The sequence below is a fragment of the Bufo gargarizans genome, chromosome 3, assembly GCF_014858855.1.
Source record: "Bufo gargarizans isolate SCDJY-AF-19 chromosome 3, ASM1485885v1, whole genome shotgun sequence".
Lineage (NCBI taxonomy): Eukaryota > Metazoa > Chordata > Amphibia > Anura > Bufonidae > Bufo > Bufo gargarizans.
In genome coordinates this window covers 200,647,976-200,667,177 of record NC_058082.1, presented here as the reverse complement: position 1 = coordinate 200,667,177, position 19,202 = coordinate 200,647,976, and the positions used below count along the sequence as shown (strand labels likewise).

At 41.4% G+C, this 19,202-nt stretch overlaps 1 protein-coding gene across 1 annotated transcript in view; it reads right to left on the bottom strand.

Annotated features, from left to right (window-relative positions):
• The window catches only part of OCA2 (OCA2 melanosomal transmembrane protein), a 439,010-nt gene that overhangs the window by 87,479 nt on the left and 332,329 nt on the right, over positions 1-19,202 (bottom strand). Inside the window, exons 15-16 of the mRNA XM_044285952.1 lie at positions 13,947-14,079; positions 1,736-1,883 (exon numbers count right to left, since the gene is read on the bottom strand). Coding sequence (XP_044141887.1) covers positions 1,736-1,883; positions 13,947-14,079 — 281 coding nt within the window. The remainder of the gene's footprint in view (positions 1-1,735; positions 1,884-13,946; positions 14,080-19,202) is intronic.

The following is a 19,202-nucleotide window of genomic DNA, read 5'->3' as shown; positions in this document are numbered from 1 at the left end:
TTTGTAATGTGTATGGGCAGGGATACTTACTGACCATTTTTCTAATATACTTAAATCGTACATTTTGATTAGAAAAATTGTTCTAAAGTGGCCCATTTTTTGCTTTCACAATTTTCCCTGTCTTCTATTTACTTAACTGTTGAGACACGCTTGACATTGACTGCTGCTATATATAAAGAGAGCGCGCGAGTGAAAACAGCAGCAGTCAATGTCAGGCTTGTCTCCACAGTTAAAAGGGTTATCCCATGACTAATGGAAAAGATTAAAATCAGACATCAAATAGTATATGACAGTGATGGCGAACCTTTTGCGGACCGAGTGCCCAAACTGCAACATAAACCCACTTATTTATCGCAAAGTGCCAACACAGCAATTTACCTTGAATACTACAGTCCAATATAGAATATCTTCCATGCACTTTATCATTTATCTACAATAGCCTGCCTGCATTCAGTGCGCTGCCTGTGCTGTTCATAGTGCGCCTGCGCTGATGACTGACAGGAGAAGTCTAAGGCATATTGGTAAGCCATAGACTTTTTCCAGGATGTGGGTGCCCATAGAGAGGGCTCTGAGTGCCACCTCTGGCACCCGTGCCGTAGGTTCGCCACCACTGGTATATTACAATCTCTTTGTAACAATGCTAGAACCAGCCCTGTACCTCACATGGATCCAGAGATCTTCCCATTCATTTGGGTACTTTTACACTTGTGGCAGAGGATTCCAGCAAGCAGTTCCGTCGCAAACTGATGCATTTGCTATCCCAAAAAACGGATACAGGATTTATTTATTTTCTCATTTTTAAAGGTCTGCGCATGTGCAGACCACAAAACCGGATCCGTTTTGTCGGCACACTTGGTGTCGGATCCGGCAATATCCTGCATTTCAATGGAAATTAATGCCGGATCGGGCATTCCGACAAGTGTTCAGGATTTTTGGCCGAAGAGAAAACTGCAGCATGCTCCAGTATTTTCTCCGGCCAAAAAACATAAGAGGGATCAAACTGAACGGATTGCTCTCCATTCACAATGCATTAGGATAAAACTGATCAGTTTTGACGGAACTCAATACCGGAAAACAAAAACGCTACTGTAAAAGTACCCTTATATCAAGCCGACAGCTCAAGGGGAGTGTCTTTTCTGCTGCAGCTAAGGGTGTCTCAGCTCTCCCAATCACAGCTCAGGAGGCAGTTGAAGGATGAAACTGAGCATGTGCGGCCTTCACAGTGAGCAGGTCAAAGACATAAGAGAAAACAAACAGCAGGTGGCGTTCTACAGATATAGGTTATTGAATAACTCAGTGGCTACGCAAATTTTTTTATTATATACAATTATAAAAGTATTCAGATCCAGGTGCTGTTTGAAAACCATTATATTTTTTGTGACAACCCCTGTAAGTAAATAGAAGACAGGAGTATTGCTAAGGCACAAAACAGACCACTTTACAGCTATTTTCTAATAGAAATGTACGATTTCAGTAATTAAAAAATTGTATCACTGCCTCTACACATTACCAAAAAAAAACAAGAAAAAATTGTTACACTTTAAATGTACTCTGCAATACATAAAAAAAAGCTAAGTAATTGGGCTTATCACAGTTCAACTGGATCAAAGAGTTTACCATGTCAATGGAAGTACTACTTCACAATTAATATTTATCTTAATATGCATGGCAGATAATGATATCACATAGCTACCGAATATCTGGAAACCTTAATTGCTTATATGTAGAAACATACTTCTGAAAGGTTCTAAGCTTTTTCCTCAGCAAGCTCTCCAACGTCAAAACCTTATGCATTAGGAGACATTTGACTGCGGTCTCTTCGCGACTTGCAGGATTAATTCTCTGTGCAGTCAGCTTCCAAACATGAATTTCATGTTTCATTTCTACAATCACAAATGTACACAAAGTGATTAAAACTTGAAAGATAACCAAGGCTATGTTTAATAATATATTTTTTAACAATACAGGCAAAGTATGAATCCATTTAGAGGGATTCTAAAAACCTTTCAAGCTAGTTAAAGGAAAATTGCACCGGCATAACTATACAGGTAAGTCATCTAAATATAGGAACCAATAAGCTCTTGTAGGGATAGTTTACTTTGATTTATTAGGTACTTGGAAGCAGGGCCGCCATCAGGGGGGGTACAGCCGATACCCCAGTAAGGGGCCCGGGCCAGTTTCAATTTATTTATTTTTTCTCCCATTTGTCAGTGACTTGAACTTCATTGCATCGCTAGAGGGGGGCAATTGATTATTCCTTGCCCGACCCCTCACCCCCCCCGGCTGATTTTTGTATACCTGGTATACCGGCTGCATTCACCTTTAAAAGGCTCTGACTCTCTGAGCCACTGCGCAGAGGAACGCAGCTGCGCAGGTGATGTCAGATGCTGCCCGCTGCCTGACGCCGTCTTCAGACTAGCGCGCCGCCGCCGCCTGCCTGCCACTGCCAGACTGTCAATTCTGGTTTGCAGACTTTCAGCCAGGCGCGGTGGCGGGAACTTCTGTTCTGGGACGGGAGTGGGAATGGAAAGAATTGTGGAAGCCTGTCCAGCTGCCCTAGTGCCCTCGCCCCACTTAGCCCAGGAAGGAGTCAGTGCCGGCTCCATGCGCCAGCCTCCACGCCATCACACACATGTTGGACCACTTAGACGGACCCCAATGATTTATTAAGGTCCATTAGGTTATTACTTGTTTCCATAAGGGGCTGGGTAGGCTGGCAAGGGAGGGGTTAATAAGTGATGGAGGATCATGGCCCTGTGGGATAATGTTGTGTGGTCTTTGTTCGGGGGTAAAATGCTAAACTGTTTTCTGGATTATCCCACAGGGCCATGATCCTCCATCACTTATTGTTATTAACCCCTCCCTTGCCAGCCCACCCAGCCCTATTTAGCTGTGTGTTCTGCTTTGAAAAAGAATGTTTAGGCCATGAAGGGGTTAATTAAGTGTTGGAGGGGGTGGGGGTGTTATTATTGTGCATAGTGCGTTTGGGATCTATTTAACAAGTTTGACCAGTTGGGTTTGAGAGTGGTTGGGTGTCATCCACAGATCCCCCATAACAGTGCGTCATCCACAGATCCCCCCATAACAGTGCGTCATCCACAGATCCCCCCATAACAGTGCGTCATCCACAGATCCCCCCATAACAGTGCGTCATCCACAGATCCCCCCATAACAGTGCGTCATCCACAGATCCCCCCATAACAGTGCGTCATCCACAGATCCCCCCATAACAGTGCGTCATCCACAGATCCCCCCATAACAGTGCGTCATCCACAGATCCCCCCATAACAGTGCGTCATCCACAGATACCCCCATAACAGTGTGTCATCCACAGATACCCCCATAACAGTGTGTCATCCACAGATCCCCCATAACAGTGCGTCATCCACAGATCCCCCCATAACAGTGTGTCATCCACAGATACCCCCATAACAGTGTGTCATCCACAGATCCCCCATAACAGTGCGTCATCCACAGATCCCCCCATAACAGTGCGCCTGTGCACTGAGGAAGAGAGAGAAAGGAGGGGCAAGAATCCACAAAAGCAAGCAGAGGACGGCACAGCAGAAGACCGAATAGCTTCTTTTGTAACTAAATTGCTTCATTATAATTGCAGTTTAAGGTCTGTTTTTGTCTTATTATATTCTGGCTTTTGCTTAAAGGGACAGTGAAAAAGGTTTTTTTTAGTTATGTATGATGCTTTTTGATAAATAAATGTAAATGTAGCGGTTCTATAATGTGGCATCCCTGCATACGGCAATACTCTCTTATTTTGATATATTATTTATATATACTTTTTTTTTTCAGTAGTATGATTAAGTGGTGAAAATTATTAGTGCCCCCCACCTTTTTGACTGTGGTATCTTATGTGTCCGCCCTATATATTGTTCCTAGAGTCGCTACTGACCTTACTGACTGATTTAAATTTGTACTCAGTGCAGTCAATCGATCAGTCACACTCACACACACTGACCTCATACACTTTCATGTAGCACACGGTCATACCTCTGGGTCCGGTGGCCGCTGCCACTTTAAAACAGCAGTGGCCGCCGGGAGGTACGTACGCTGCGCTATGACGTCACTCGTTACCTGTAGTAATGTATTCGTCATATTAGTCATATTCCTCAAAATGAAGATAAAGTATTCTCCATCTTCGTTTTAGCTCCATTTTCGTCAACTTCGCTAATTCTAGCAATCATATAGGAAAGTTGACTAGAGACAGCTAAGTTTTTAATTCGCTATGCGATAATATTACTTTGCTTTTTTTAAAATAAATAAAATTATAATACTTGCTAATTATTATAATTATTCTTTTTATAAAAAAAAAGCAAAGTAATATAATCGCATAGTGAATTAAACACAGCTGTCTCTTTAGTCAACTTTACTATTTGATTGCTAGAATTAGCGAAGTTGAATATTGAATATGGAGAATACTTTGTTATCTTCGTTTTGAGGAATATGACGAATACATTCATCATCTTCGCTAATTCTACAAAGCCAACCATAGTAAACCAGGTCTAAGCTGAAATTGCAATGTGATTACTTCAAGTTATATAAATCGAATTGCAATTTCAACTTTGAGCTGTATTTCTAATGGGTCAGCTTGCTAGAATTAACGAAGTTAACGAATATGGAATATAGCAGTGCTAAGTTGAAATCGCAATTCGATTAATATAACTTGAAGTAATCGCATTGTGATTTCAACTTAATTCTCACATCCGACAGTACATTCTAGTATGGAGGCGTTCCCATAGTGATGGGGACGCTCAATGAGCACGGAAGTAGGCAGAAGCGGCAAGCGGCACTGACTGGCGCAGCCAGGAAGCCTCAGGACAGGTAAGAACTACTTTTGGGAAGTGGGAAAGAAAAAAATATATAAAAAACAAACAAAAAAAATGAATATTCGAAATAGCGAATTTATAGTGCCATATTCGAAATCTTCGCAAATTAGCGAAGTGCCGATATTCTCAGAAAAAATTCGCTATTCGCACTCAACACTATCTGACAGGGCACCCTTACTGCAGTACTTGGTGGTGGTCAGTGATATCTTGTGCCTCCATAGGTAGCTAGACGCATCTCCCAGAAGCCACACGTGGCGTTATGCGTTTTACTATTTTAATGGTATGTTCACACCACCGCCTGTCCCATGACAGCATGAGGTTTCTGCTATGGTTTCTCATTCTGAGTGGCACCGTCCCGATCTCCATTTAGTCACATTGAGAATGAGATCCAGCTCCTAGAGGCAGGCACCCAACTTTCCCAGGGAACAGAGTATGAGGTCCAGCTCCTAGAGGCAGGTTTCCTAGGCTCCCGAGTATTGGGGGGGGTGGGATCTCAAACCTCCAGGACGCCAGCTGCTTTGAAACTACAACTCCCAGCATGCCCTGACTGCAGTTCATTGTTTTATGTCACATTCAGGAGGATTGTGGGGTAGTCCCCAGGACACTGGGAGTCATGATTTGCTATACCACTGTAAGAAATAAAAAATATTGTTTTTATAAAGCAATTCGTTATTTTAAGAAAGGTTTTCATTTTTAGAGTACTCTATTATGAAAATATGTAGAAATCTCACTTCCTCAGTAGATGTGGCGAAACCAACCTCGCCACTGGGTTTTGGATGGGGCCTGGCTACCAACCTCTTGCCCCAGGATTATGGCCCATACTAACTTTGAAGAAGAAGACAGACCGGCCGCACAGCTTAAATCTGTGGAACTGTTTTGGGCAGGAAAGCCATGCTTGCAGCCGGCCAAATGTGACTTCCATGGAATCCGGGAACCCCTGCCCGGATCTGGGTGATTTTGGGATATGTTGTTCACCCAGATCAGAGCTATCCATGGATGTATACATTATGGGGATGTGTGGGGTTTTGAGCTGTTTTCTGTGTGTTGGGAAAAATGTGTGTTTTCTGTCTGTGAGTGATTAAGTTAGCCCATTACGTTTGGTAATCTTATTTTGTGGATTGCGTCTCAGACAATGCCAGTGTGTTAGTTAATTACATCAAAGACATTGCTCATTGTATTCTGATGATTGCGTTACAGACAGATGGAAGGGGGTTTGTGTACAATTGCTGGGAAGGTTTCAATACTGTAAATGCATGTGATTGGCTAAAATATAAAAACTGTCACAGTCTTCTACAAGGGCCCCAGGGGGAGTGTCTCTTGCTAGGAGACCTGCATAAAAGGCTGAAAAATAACCCATTAAAGAGTTCCTGTTTTACATTCGACAGAGCCTCGTCTCATGTGTGTGGGGATTGCTATACATGTATACTCCCCTGGCTATTACTCCTAGCTCTTAAGAGCTGTTTCTGCTCTCTGGATTTAGGAAAGGTTCATCCACTGGAGCCTTGTTGTAGGTCCAGGGTGGGTAGGAGATAGCGAGACCTCAACAGAGCTTTGGCGGTTAGTGGGGTCTGCAGTGCTTACAGTGTCAAGTGGAGTGCTTGGAGTCCTCGGGAAGCACTAGGAGCATCCATCGACTGAGGTACCCGGTCTAAAATGTCAAGTACAGCCTTAACAGAATAGTTGCATAGTTAATAAGGTTAAAAAAAGACATAAGTCCTTCAAGGAAGTGAGATTTCTACACATTTTCATAATGTCATTTACTTTGAAGAATTCATCTAAACCCTTTTTAAAACTGTCCACTGTTCCTGCTGTGACCACGTCCTGAGGAAGACCTTCCATGCCCCTCATCAGTTTAGTTGCTCTCCTCTGCTTTTTCCGCTACAGACCATCCTTTCTATGGACTGGTGCCCAGAATTGAACTGCATATTCCAGATGAGACAGCAACAACACTTTGTAAAGTGGTGCTCCATGAGTCAATGCTTGACTATATCCTGGTAGCCTTATAAGAAGCTGATTGACATTGTATGCTGTTATTTAATTTACCATCTAAAATTACACCCAAATCCTTCTCTATAAGTGACTCTCCCAGTTTTACATCCCCTAGGACATATAAAGCACAGAGATTATTACTACAGTACCAAGATGCATAACTTTACATTTATCCACATTAAATCTCATTTGTCAAGTTGATGCCCAATCACTCAGAGAGTTAAGTCAGCTTGTAGTTTGTGGACATCTTCCATACACTGCACAGTACTACACAGCTTAGTGTCATCTGCAAAAATAGAAATGTTGCTATTAATCCCGCCCTCGATATCATTTAATTAAATAATAGAGGACCCAGCACTGAACCTTGGGGTATACCACTTATAACCCAGGACCATTCTGAATAGGAATCATTGACCACTACTCTCTGGACACGGTCCTTCAACCAGTTTTCAATCCAATTACAAACTATACTTTCCAAGCCTATGGACAGTATCAAAAGCCTTTGCAAAATCCAGAAACACTAAATCTACAGCCGCCCCCTCTGTCCAGGCTTCTATTTACATCCTAATAAAAACAAGCCAGGTTAGTCTGACAACTTCTGTACTTGGTAAACTTATGTTGGTTATCACTTCTGATTAGAGAGAATTTCCTCACACTTTGTGGCAACGAATAAAAGGTTTTCTAAAATGGCTGTTGTACATGTTCGGACATTGAGCATGGAACTCTGGGAACGAGGGATCACCAACAATGCCATGCATGCAGCCAAACAGCAGCCAGCCAGATGATGTCACAGTCCTATAAATACCCTCAGTCATCCTGGATTCAGCGATTTTCCAGTGTACTTGTTGCAGTGAGAGACGTCAGCAGGCGCTGGGGACAGTGGTAGAAAATACTTTTATTTAGCTGTATATAAGTTCAGGGAAAGGATAGGGAGGAATCATTTCACAGTATTGAAGCAGAACAGGGATCAGTAGGGGAGTTTACACCCTGGGTAATAGGAACAATCCTATTACCCCTTGCTGCACTGACTGGGGATCTAAATTGCCATTATACAGCTCTGTAATTCCAGCAAACCGTTCTTGTTATTGGGGTGCAAGTGCTGTTTGATGCAGCCATTAACCCATTAGTCACCACCCATACATGTTTTTACTGCAGTCACTAAGAGGCCTTGGGCTGGACTGCCAATATTTTACAGTGGCCCAGTCTAAGCACTGTAGGGGTCCCCTGTGCACATGAGAGCCGCGGCCCTGCTTTATCAGCCCGGACTGGCAGGAGTGCAGATTTTGGCTAATTAACACTTTAAATATGGTGGGGGTGGCGGCATGTAAAGTGATGACAGAGGGAGTGGACTCCCTCTGTCTCCCATCGGCACCCCGCAAATGTGATCGCAGGTTAAAGATGTGTGTGAAGGCTGCCTGGGGTCTGATGTAGGCCCCAGACCAGCCTTCAGTAATTTCCAGCAGGCTGCGCCCCTCTGACACAGCCTGCTGGTCAATGTTAGAATACCATTGCGATTAAAATGCAATGCACTATAGCATTTTAAAAACTATCAAAAAGCTGTCTGTTATAGTCCCTTTTTGGGACTATTAAGTGGTAAAAAAGTAAAAAATCAAAATCAAAACTAATTTATTGAATTTAAAAAAATCCCATTAAAAAAATTATGCTTTTTTAATTAAAAATACGCTTTTCAATGAAAAAAAATTGTGGAAAAAAAATCTTCCTCGTATGTTTGGTATTGCCGCATCAATAACGACCCAAACTACATAAATATAATGTAAATTATCCCCTACTGTGAATGCTGTAAAAAAAAAAAAAAAAAAAGGACTGAATTGCCAATTTATTCTTAGTTGCCACGGAAAAAAATGCAACAACAAGCGATCAAAAAGCGCCATTTGCTCCAAAATAATAATAAAAAATACAAAGTCGTCCCGCAAAAATCAAGCCCTCAAACAACTCCATAGAAAGAAAACTGCAATGCAAAAACATTTTTTTTATTGCAAAAAAAGTAGTAAAATATAAAAAAAAAAAAAAAAAAGATGTATTTGGTATCACTGCAATCGTGCTGACCAAGAGAATAAAATACATTATGTTATTTAGACTACAAAATGAATGCTGTTTTTCCCAGAAGCAGTTAATGAAAGTTAATCAAAAAGTTATGTGTACCCCAAAATGGTGCCATTAAAAACTAAAACTTGTCCCGCAACAAACAAGCCCTCAGCCCTCATAAAGCCATATAGACATAAAAAAAAAAAAAGTTATAGCTCTTGGAATGCGACGATGAAAAAAGGAAGAAAAACAGGCCGTCACTAAGGGGTTAACAGGAAATATTTCTACTGCCCTTCCATGGTGCAGTTACATGTTCTAAAGCATTTTTGGGCTTGTATTAGTGGGGGAAAAAAAGGGCTTATTAGCCGTTGTGTGGTGAAGTAAGAAAATTACAGCCTTATTAGTGGCAAAAAATATATATTTGCCATTCAGCGATGCAGTTATATGTTCTAAAACCCTTTTTAGCGTGTATTAGTGGCACAAAAAAAAGTATTTACCATTGTGTGGTGAAGTGAGAAAATTTGAGCACTTTTTGGCATGTATTAGTGGTAAAAAAATATATATTTGCAATTTAGTTGTGCAGTTATACGTTCTAAAGCCCTTTTTGGCGTGTATTGGTGGCACAAATCTATATTATTTGCCGCTCTGCAGTGCGGATATATGTTCTAAAGTCCTTTTTAGAGTGTATTAGTGGCACACAAAAAAAAAGTATTTGCCGTGTGGTAAAGTGAGAAAATTAATACACACCGAAAAGGGCTGTAGTGGCAAAAAAAATTATATTATTTGCCATTCAGCGATGCAGTTATGTTATACACGCCACAAAAGGTTTTAGAAGTGGAAACAAGTAAGGGCCTATTTGCTATTCAGCAGTGCAGTTATATGTTCTAAAGCCTTTTTTGGCATGTATTAGTGGGGGGAAAAATTAGCCGTTGTGTGGTGAATTGAAAAAAAATAGACTTGAGTGTTTTAATTTCCTTTTTATTTAATTTGATCTAACAGTATGTCAGTCAGAGAAGTGCCAGGCCCTGCACAGGGGAGTCGCAAAAGCCTAAATGTTTCTGGCGCAGGCACAGGTCACAGCAGAGTAAGGAGCCGTGGCAGCAGGGGTCACAGCGAGAGGCCTGAGCTCCCAGTGTCATCTAGCGGTTCTTGAATAGTTGACTCAGTCATCCACTTCATCCAAAGTGACATCAGACACCCCCAGCCACACTGTCATTCTGCCACTCTGTGGCCTCCTCCTGATGCTGCTGCCACCTCCACACTGTCATTGGGCCACTCTGTGGTCTCCTCATGCTGCTTCCACCTCACCACTATGTAATAGGGCCACTCTGGGGACTTTACATGCTGTTCCCACCCTCCCCACTTCATGACTGGGTCACTATTTTGCCTTTCTGCCTGGCTGACAATTTATTTGACCCTTCTTCTGATCTGTCAGAAGGAAGGAAAAATGAGACGCACAACAGATCCTGTCTATGTGGCAACTGCAAGGCCTGCATGACATGATCCCTATTATGCATCAGAATTGGCTTATCATTTGGTAGCCAAAAGCAGTAGTGGGTACAAGACTCAGAAGACATGCAAATATTCCATTCATGTGTCATCTCTGTTTTGAATCCACTCCTGTTTTTTTTGGCTTTAGCAAAATTGATGGATTACTTAGCAAATGCTGAAGGCAGATGCCTTATAGACAGGATCCGTTTTTTGGGGGTTAATGTTCTGATTGATCAGAGGAAGGGCAAAATAATCAGTGACATCAACACAAACTTACTGCTGACACCCACTACACTGTGTCAGGGGGCTCTACTTGTATAAGCATTTAATAGAACAGGTTCTGTAGAAATCTACAGGTCCTTCTCAAAAAATTAGCATATTGTGATAAAGTTCATTATTTTCTGTAATGTACTGATAAACATTAGACTTTCATATATTTTAGATTCATTACACACCAACTGAAGTAGTTCAAGCCTTTTATTGTTTTAATATTGATGATTTTGGCATACAGCTCATGAAAACCCAAATTTCCTATCTCAAAAAATTAGCATATTTCATCCGACCAATAAAAGAAAAGTGTTTTAAATACAAAAAAAGTAAACCTTCAAATAATTATGTTCAGTTATGCACTCAATACTTGGTCGGGAATCCTTTTGCAGAAATGACTGCTTCAATGCGGCGTGGCATGGAGGCAATCAGCCTGTGGCACTGCTGAGGTGTTATGGAGGCCCAGGATGCTTCGATAGCGGCCTTAAGCTCATCCAGAGTGTTGGGTCTTGCGTCTCTCAACTTTCTCTTCCCAATATCCCACAGATTCTCTAAGGGGTTCAGGTCAGGAGAGTTGGCAGGCCAATTGAGCACAGTAATACCATGGTCAGTAAACCATTTACCAGTGGTTTTGGCACTGTGAGCAGGTGCCAGGTCGTGCTGAAAAATGAAATCTTCATCTCCATAAAGCTTTTCAGCAGATGGAAGCATGAAGTGCTCCAAAATCTCCTGATAGCTAGCTGCATTGACCCTGCCCTTGATAAAACACAGTGGACCAACACCAGCAGCTGACATGGCACCCCAGACCATCACTGACTGTGGGTACTTGACACTGGACTTCAGGCATTTTGGCATTTCCCTCTTCCCAGTCTTCCTCCAGATTCTGGCACCTTGATTTCCGAATGACATGCAACAGTCCAGTGCTGCTTCTCTGTAGCCCAGGTCAGGCGCTTCTGCCGCTGTTTCTGGTTCAAAAGTGGCTTGACCTGGGGAATGCGGCACCTGTAGCCCATTTCCTGCACACGCCTGTACACGGTGGCTCTGGATGTTTCTACTCCAGACTCAGTCCACTGCTTCCGCAGGTCCCCCAAGGTCTGGAATCGGTCCTTCTCCACAATCTTCCTCAGGGTCCGGTCACCTCTTCTCGTTGTGCAGCGTTTTCTGCCACACTTTTTCCTTCCCAGACTTCCCACTGAGGTGCCTTGATACAGCACTCTGGGAACAGCCTATTCGTTCAGAAATTTCTGTGTCTTACCCTCTTGCTTGAGGGTGTCAGTGATGGCCTTCTGGACAGCAGTCAGGTCGGCAGTCTTACCCATGATTGCGGTTTTGAGTAATGAACCAGGCTGGGAGTTTTTAAAAGCCTCAAGAATCTTTTGCAGGTGTTTAGAGTTAATTAGTTGATTCAGATGATTAGGTTAATAGCTCGTTTAGAGAACCTTTTCATGATATGCTAATTTTTTGAGATAGGAATTTTGGGTTTTCATGAGCTGTATGCCAAAATCATCAATATTAAAACAATAAAAGGCTTGAACTACTTCAGTTGGTGTGTAATGAATCTAAAATATATGAAAGTCTAATGTTTATCAGTACATTACAGAAAATAATGAACTTTATCACAATATGCTAATTTTTTGAGAAGGACCTCTATGTGGAATTAGTGAGTTGGTGTAAAAGGAGTGTGCTCTTTCACTCTATAGTAGGATCTTGGGCCTCTGCATGGTTCTCTATACCTAGTGCTAACATCGACCTGTAAGGCTGAGTTCACACTCGAGTTATTTGGTCAGTTTCCGCCCCGTAACTGCCCAAATAAGTGAAGTGTGCAGTGATTCTAAGAGCAATGTCTGTCATCTACAAGTCATACTGACTCACAGTTTTGTTTCACTAGCACAGCAGACGCCTTATGCATGTTACTGCAAGGCACAGTGTTCTACACCACTATAAAGGCTCTTTGCAGCCAGGAAATAGACGTTTTTTAAAGCGATTCGCCACAAAGGTTTTTGGAAAATTAGGCGAAATTATTATTTACAATCACATACTCCTTCATATAGTCCCTTAAGAGACCTTTAAACACTTTCCCACGACAGACGTTAAACTAACTGGTCTATAATTACCCGTGGAGGACCTAGAACCTTTTTTGAATATGGGTACCACATTTGCCTTGCGGCAATCACTTGGCACTGTACCAATATCTAGAGAATCTTAAATTATAAAACAAGAATAATACAAAATATTTTTTTTTTATATGTACAGTTAGTTTAGTGTATAGATTTGAATAGGAGATGGGTATTTTTTTAATCGAATATTTATTGTACAATCAGAGCAGTCTGATTTTCTTGATATCTCACCAGGCACCATGTGTTTAATAGACTGGTTACTGTAAAAAGCTTGTTTTATTGTAACATCTTTTCACATACTGATGATTTTTTGCATTGTTTTTAAAGTGTATCCATAGTCTATCTGGTTATAATAAAATATATCAATCATTTCCGAGATCCACCACATTCATACACCAGTAATGTATGCAGCTCATCTAATTTTGACAACCAATCATTTCTTTGCAAAGACTGGTTGTCACAGCCACTCCTTTTCAATTATGTAGCTCAATATATGTATTTCATTAGTCTCTTCCACTATAGGAAAGCTTTAAGACTTGAAAAACCTCATACTTTTCAGAGATTTGACAATTTTTCTTCTGAAAAGGAATACACAATAATTGGCCTTTTAAAAATAGAGCAGATTGAATCCATGAATGTAAAAATATACAGAAATCAGTAAATGTTAAGAGAAGCAATTTGATTTCCCTGTTACTGATACAGCAGAGTTTTTGATTGCTAATCAGAAGATTTCAAGCTGCAAATGTTTTTGTTGATTGAAGTTGATTGTAGTTGCTTTGCCATACGCTGCGGCAATGAACTACACCTGTATTTCAGTAACCCTACTGTTCTGCATCTAAATGAAATATCTCCTTGTCCCATACATTGGCTTGAACATTTTCATGTTTGAATTTTGTTAGTTTAAAGTAAAATTTCTGCTTTTGGAGAGGAAGAGGATTAAAAATAAAAATGGCCTAAAATTAGCACAAATTGATCCAAATGGGCAGGTACATGAAATATTACTATACTTGACACTGGTCTTACAGTTTGAGTTTATTTTGAATGGAAAATGATATTAACGATGCCATATAGTGACAAATGGCTTTGTTCTTCCATCAACTTTTCTTTAGTACAGTTTTCATACATTACAGTATAGCATACATAATATAGTGTGCAATAGGAAAAACTATAGAAGGCAAGAAACTACTTATCTTACCAACAATTTCACTGGGTTCCTTATTGTAAAGTTTTTTGTTCCAATACAAGATTCTTAGAAATGGGAAAGATACCAAAAGAACCAGGCAAATCCCTATGAACATATGTCCTGTGAATCCAGCGAAGTCCAGTCCCTAAGCATAAAGAGTAATTTGTTAAAAATGAAAGAATAAAGTTTGAATATGTTAAATAATCTAAGCATGTGGTCACCAATCTGCAACAGTTAACAAGGCTATGTGTATACCCAAAGGTTTAATTCACACTTCGCCTTCTCAGTCGCATTTCTGCATGTGTTTTGTAAACATAGTAAAATCTGTTAATCTAATCTAAAAATAAAATATTACAAAAAACAGAAAAAAAAAACTCAAAATCATCACAAAAGACAAGTGAATAACGCCTTAATGAGCCTCATTCCCACTACAGTGTTTTGGTCAGTGGTTTCCATCAGTGATTGGGAGCCAAAACCAGGATCGGAGCCTGATATAAGGTATAAGGAAAAGATCGGCACCTGTTCGGTGTATAGAGCCACACCTGGTTTTGGCCCCAAATCACTAATGGCAATCACGGACCAAAACACTGACTGTGTAAATAAGGCTTTAGGCCATTGTTAATGTGGTCAACATTTAACACCCATTTCTTAAAACCAATACCAAAAAGAAAGAAAAATTATGGTACCTACACAAGTGCAGAAAAAAAAAAGATTTCAGGGGTTTTTTTTGCGCAGATTTCTGTGCGTTTCCGCACCATATCCAACCAAAAGCTGTGTGTGCTAATTGTGTGTTTTTTTTTTTGCAGATTTGATGTAGTTTTGTTGCAGTTCTCATCCTTCTATTGAAATGGTGAAAGCTGTACCACAAATCGCAGTCACAATTGACATGCTGTGGATTTCTAAGTCTGCATGTCAGATCAATTTCCACAAAGAAAAAAGCTAACTGTATATGAGATGTGTCTACTCTCATACACTTTGCTGGTACTGTATTATTCTACAGTTTTTCTGGACGTAAATCTGCACATAATCCTCATCATATGCAGATATCCCAAATGAGGTTTTACTGCTTGGTAATTTTAAAGACTTTTTGCATTTTTTGTTTGATGTTGGCTGTAACCATGTGAAATAATAAATACGATACAAATATGCTTTTTATGTGTTTTATTTTTTTCACTTGTGTTGTGTTTTTGAGTGATTGACTTTTTTTAAAATGTCATTATGCTCTGGGAGTGGCTTTTCTAATCATCTAAAATTTTTGTACCATAGACATACAATCTTTTTTTGCCCCTCTTTAAAAACAAACATGGCCATATGTATAAAAAAAAAATTGCGGCTTTAAATTTATTATACAATATATACACACATTTTGATTCACAATAGCTTTTTTTCATACTGATATACAAAGGAATTGACAGAGGTAAATACTTTCCTGTTGAAAAAGTACTCAGACGCAAAAACACTATTTATTAAAAGCCACACAAATGCAACAAAAAAGCCACCAAAGACACCACAAAATCCAATACTAGGTTCGCTTTGGAAGTGTTTTTTTTTTTTTTTTTTTTTTTACACATAACTGCAAGCCAAAAAACCCAGCATGGCAGCAGCCTAATTTGTATATCTTCCTAATTTAAGCCAAAATTAGTAGTAAAACAAAACAAATTTTAAAGTGTGTTATGCACTGAAACAAAGGCACCTTAAAGTGTCATGTTTCTCAGGGGGGAGTGTCTTTTCTACTGCATCTGGTGGCAGTTGTAGGATAGAACTCAGCATGTGCTTACGTCTCAGTGAGCTGGACAGAGAAATTACAAAAAGAGCAGTAGGTGGCTCTATACAGATAGATTTTTATTGAATAATTCAGTAGCTATAGTCAATTTTTATTGCAAATTTATTCAGCTTGAGAGGTGCTGGTTTAAAAATTGTAGAATATTTTGTGTGTGACAACTAAGGCTCCATTCACACATCCGTAATATTGGGTCTGCATCTGTTATAATGGGTCTGCATCCGTTCCGCAGATTGCGGAACAGGTGCAGACCCTTACATTCTCTATTGCGGACAAGAACAGGCATTTCTATGGGGGTGCCAGCCGGGTGTATTGCGGATCCGCAATGCACTACAGATGTGTGAATGGATCCTTAGTGGGAGGGGGGCCTTATTTACACATGCACACATGTCAGAAGAAACAGGGGCTTGTCCTGAAAGAGCCTGGAAGAAATCCCTCCTAATTGGGATAGCAGCACAGCATCAAACAGGTAAGTCAGTAGATGTGTGTGTGGCTATGTTGGGGTATTAATAGTAGTGACATCTGTGTAGTAATGTTAGTGGAAGTAGGGGTAGTGGAGGAGGCAGTAGGAGGATTAGCAGGAGGGAATATCATCTGCAGCAGTGGTGGCAACAGCAGCAGTCATATTGTACAGAACATGATGGTAGGCAGGCAGATGACACTGGAGGCTGGACGAGACAGAGTGCAAACTAGGACAGTTCTGACCACTGTTCCAATCTGCCTCCCCAGCAGTCAATGGGGTATGTTCTGGGGAAAGGGCAAAGTAATTTAGAAAGTAAGGCAATTTAATTGTTTTTAAAATAAAAAATGGACAGCATGGAAGCAGCATGAGTATCATAACAATATCATAACATATCATAAAATTCTGGGGAAGGCACAGAATTGCATCACTACGGAAAACTGGCCAAAAGTTCAACTGATGGACTATGGCAAAAACTGCACTTGCTGAGATAAAGAAATCAATTTCAGATAACCATTAACTTTTGATTAAAACCTGGAACTGCAAAACAATGGACACATGACCAAAAGTCCAATGACGGCATATGGCAAAAACTGCAGCTGATGATGGAGAACAATTTCAATTAAAACAGGATTACTTTTTTGATTAAGGCATGGAACTGCTCTACATTTACGACACTAAGTGGTACCTTAGCAACTGCACCACCAGCAACTCAACCAGGTGGGAGTGCAGCTGACACACAAGCTAATTGCTGGTGGTGAATATTTATTTAATTGCCACACATTCGGTTATAGAGGTCTCATGATGGAGCAGAGGAGGAGGAGGAAACTGAGCAGGAGAATAAGCAGCTAATGTTGACAAGGACAATGTACTGCTTGTCCTCCACATAGAAAACCGGGAGAAGGAGGACAGACTTGTGATTCAGAACACTGGCCAGTTCTATTTTCCCACAGGATCTGCTAATGCCACCTTTAAAAGAGAGCCCTGGTAACTATGTGTTTGAACACCCACAGAGTTCCTTGCACAGAGCTTTAGGCAGACAAGCTTAGCCTCGGTCTGGCATGTTTTAAAGCCTGTGTCCACAGCATCAGCGGCATCACCAGTTCCCAAGCTAACCACAAAATAAAATGATTTGGCCCTGACAGTTTTTTGGGAGGCTTGGCCTTTATATGTCTGCATTGCCACTGTACTCCGCCTCAGATGTGGTCTCCTCAGTACCCTGTTTGAGCTCCTGTCCAACACACAATCATACTTATAGCCACTTTTATCAGACTGTGAAATGTCATGGTGAGCATCTTTGCTCAATCCTGATTCCCTGCTCAGTATTTAGCCCAAGTCCCACTGTTGCTACCACTACTCCTACCACAGATACAAGGGCCACTACTACCACCAGCAGGATGTCTGGTGATGCTACTACCCACATTCTGATATTCTGATGTCAAGGCCTGGATCTTGTGTTTTTCAGATGTTTTATTATAAGACCCAAAAATGAAGAGTCATATGTTTGGTGCAATTAAATGTTCCTCCCCTTGAACAAACACATTGCACACTGCTATTGACAATTTTCTCTGGTAAAAATAAAACTTTTGCAGTAAAAGGTTTTTGAACTACTCGTTGACGAGATGTAGTACGCTGCGTTGCGCCTCCTCCTCACTCCTACCCAGCTGTGCCATGTGATTCACGCTGAGACAGGTTCTGTCACACTGTTCCGAGCATCTACAGTGGCCGAGTTTGAGACAGCACCTCCAGAAAGGTCTCCTCCTTCTCTGTCAGCACTCCCTGAATGCTTGCCACGGTTCTGGCGTTTCCACACTTCCTGGACCTCCATGCCCTTTCGCGACGGCTTTTCTTGCCCTTGGACCTTACCTGGACAGAGGCTTGAGGAGCTGTCACTCCACACGGTATTGAATATCTTGATGTAACCTACCCTTCCCTCCTGTCTTTGGAACTTACAGCTTGACCTAGTGTGACTGTCTTGCTCTCCCTGGGTCCGCTGTGTCTCGTCTGCCCCTTGTTTCCCAGTCTTGAGTTGACCTGGACTCTCCTGCTTGTTCCTGCCTTGCTTTACTGGTTCCCTGCAGTTGGGGGCATTTGGCTGCAGGTTGGAAGCCTTGAAACGCTGCCCCCCCCCCCCCCTATAATCTTCATTGTAATTGTGATTTATCCTCCCCCCTCCGCTCCTTGTATTAATCTCCTCCACCGCTAACTTTCAGTAATTGCTGCTCTGACCCTTAAAACTGGGAAGATCCTTTTGTTTACATCCCCCACCCTTTTCTTTTGTGTTACTTAATTCTTTATTAAACTTTTTAGATCGTTGGCCTGAATGCCCAGTGAGATAGATAGATAGATAGATAGATAGATAGATAGATAGATATATCTCTAACGTATAGGCAAGTACTGCCATCACTATAATGCCAGTAGCCATGTTGGCTGCTGGCATTACAGTGTTTGGCTGGCCGGAACACGCCAACGGGTGCTATATAGCACCCAATGACGTGGGTTCGGCTCATTGCGAGTCAGGGAAAGCTGCTCTTAGGAAGTAACAGATAGTGTAGGGAGTTTGTGATCGCAATTTATTCAATTTTAAAACGTTTCAAAGACCCAAAAGTCCTTTTAAGGACTATTGTGTGTGGTGGCCACTGCTGGCCAATCCCCTGTTGAAGGTGCAGGCCTGGATGCCCTTTGCCCTGCACCTGGTCCATCGCATGAACCATCAGCAACAACATCCACTTCCCTGTCCCAGCGCAGCATCCAAATGTCCTTAACAGTCATTTGAACGCAAACGCAAATATCAACCCACCCACAGGCCATAGCACTAAATGCGCAACTTTCAAAATTACTGGCCCTTGAAATGTTGCCATTTAGGCTTGTGGATACAGAGGCCTTCCGCAGCCTGATGGCGGCTGTCCCTCGGTACGCAGTCCCCAGCCGCCACCATTTTGCACGGTGTGCCGTGCCTGCCTTACACCAGCATGTGTCTCAGAACATCACCTGTGCCCTGACCAATGCAGTTACTGGGAAGGGACAC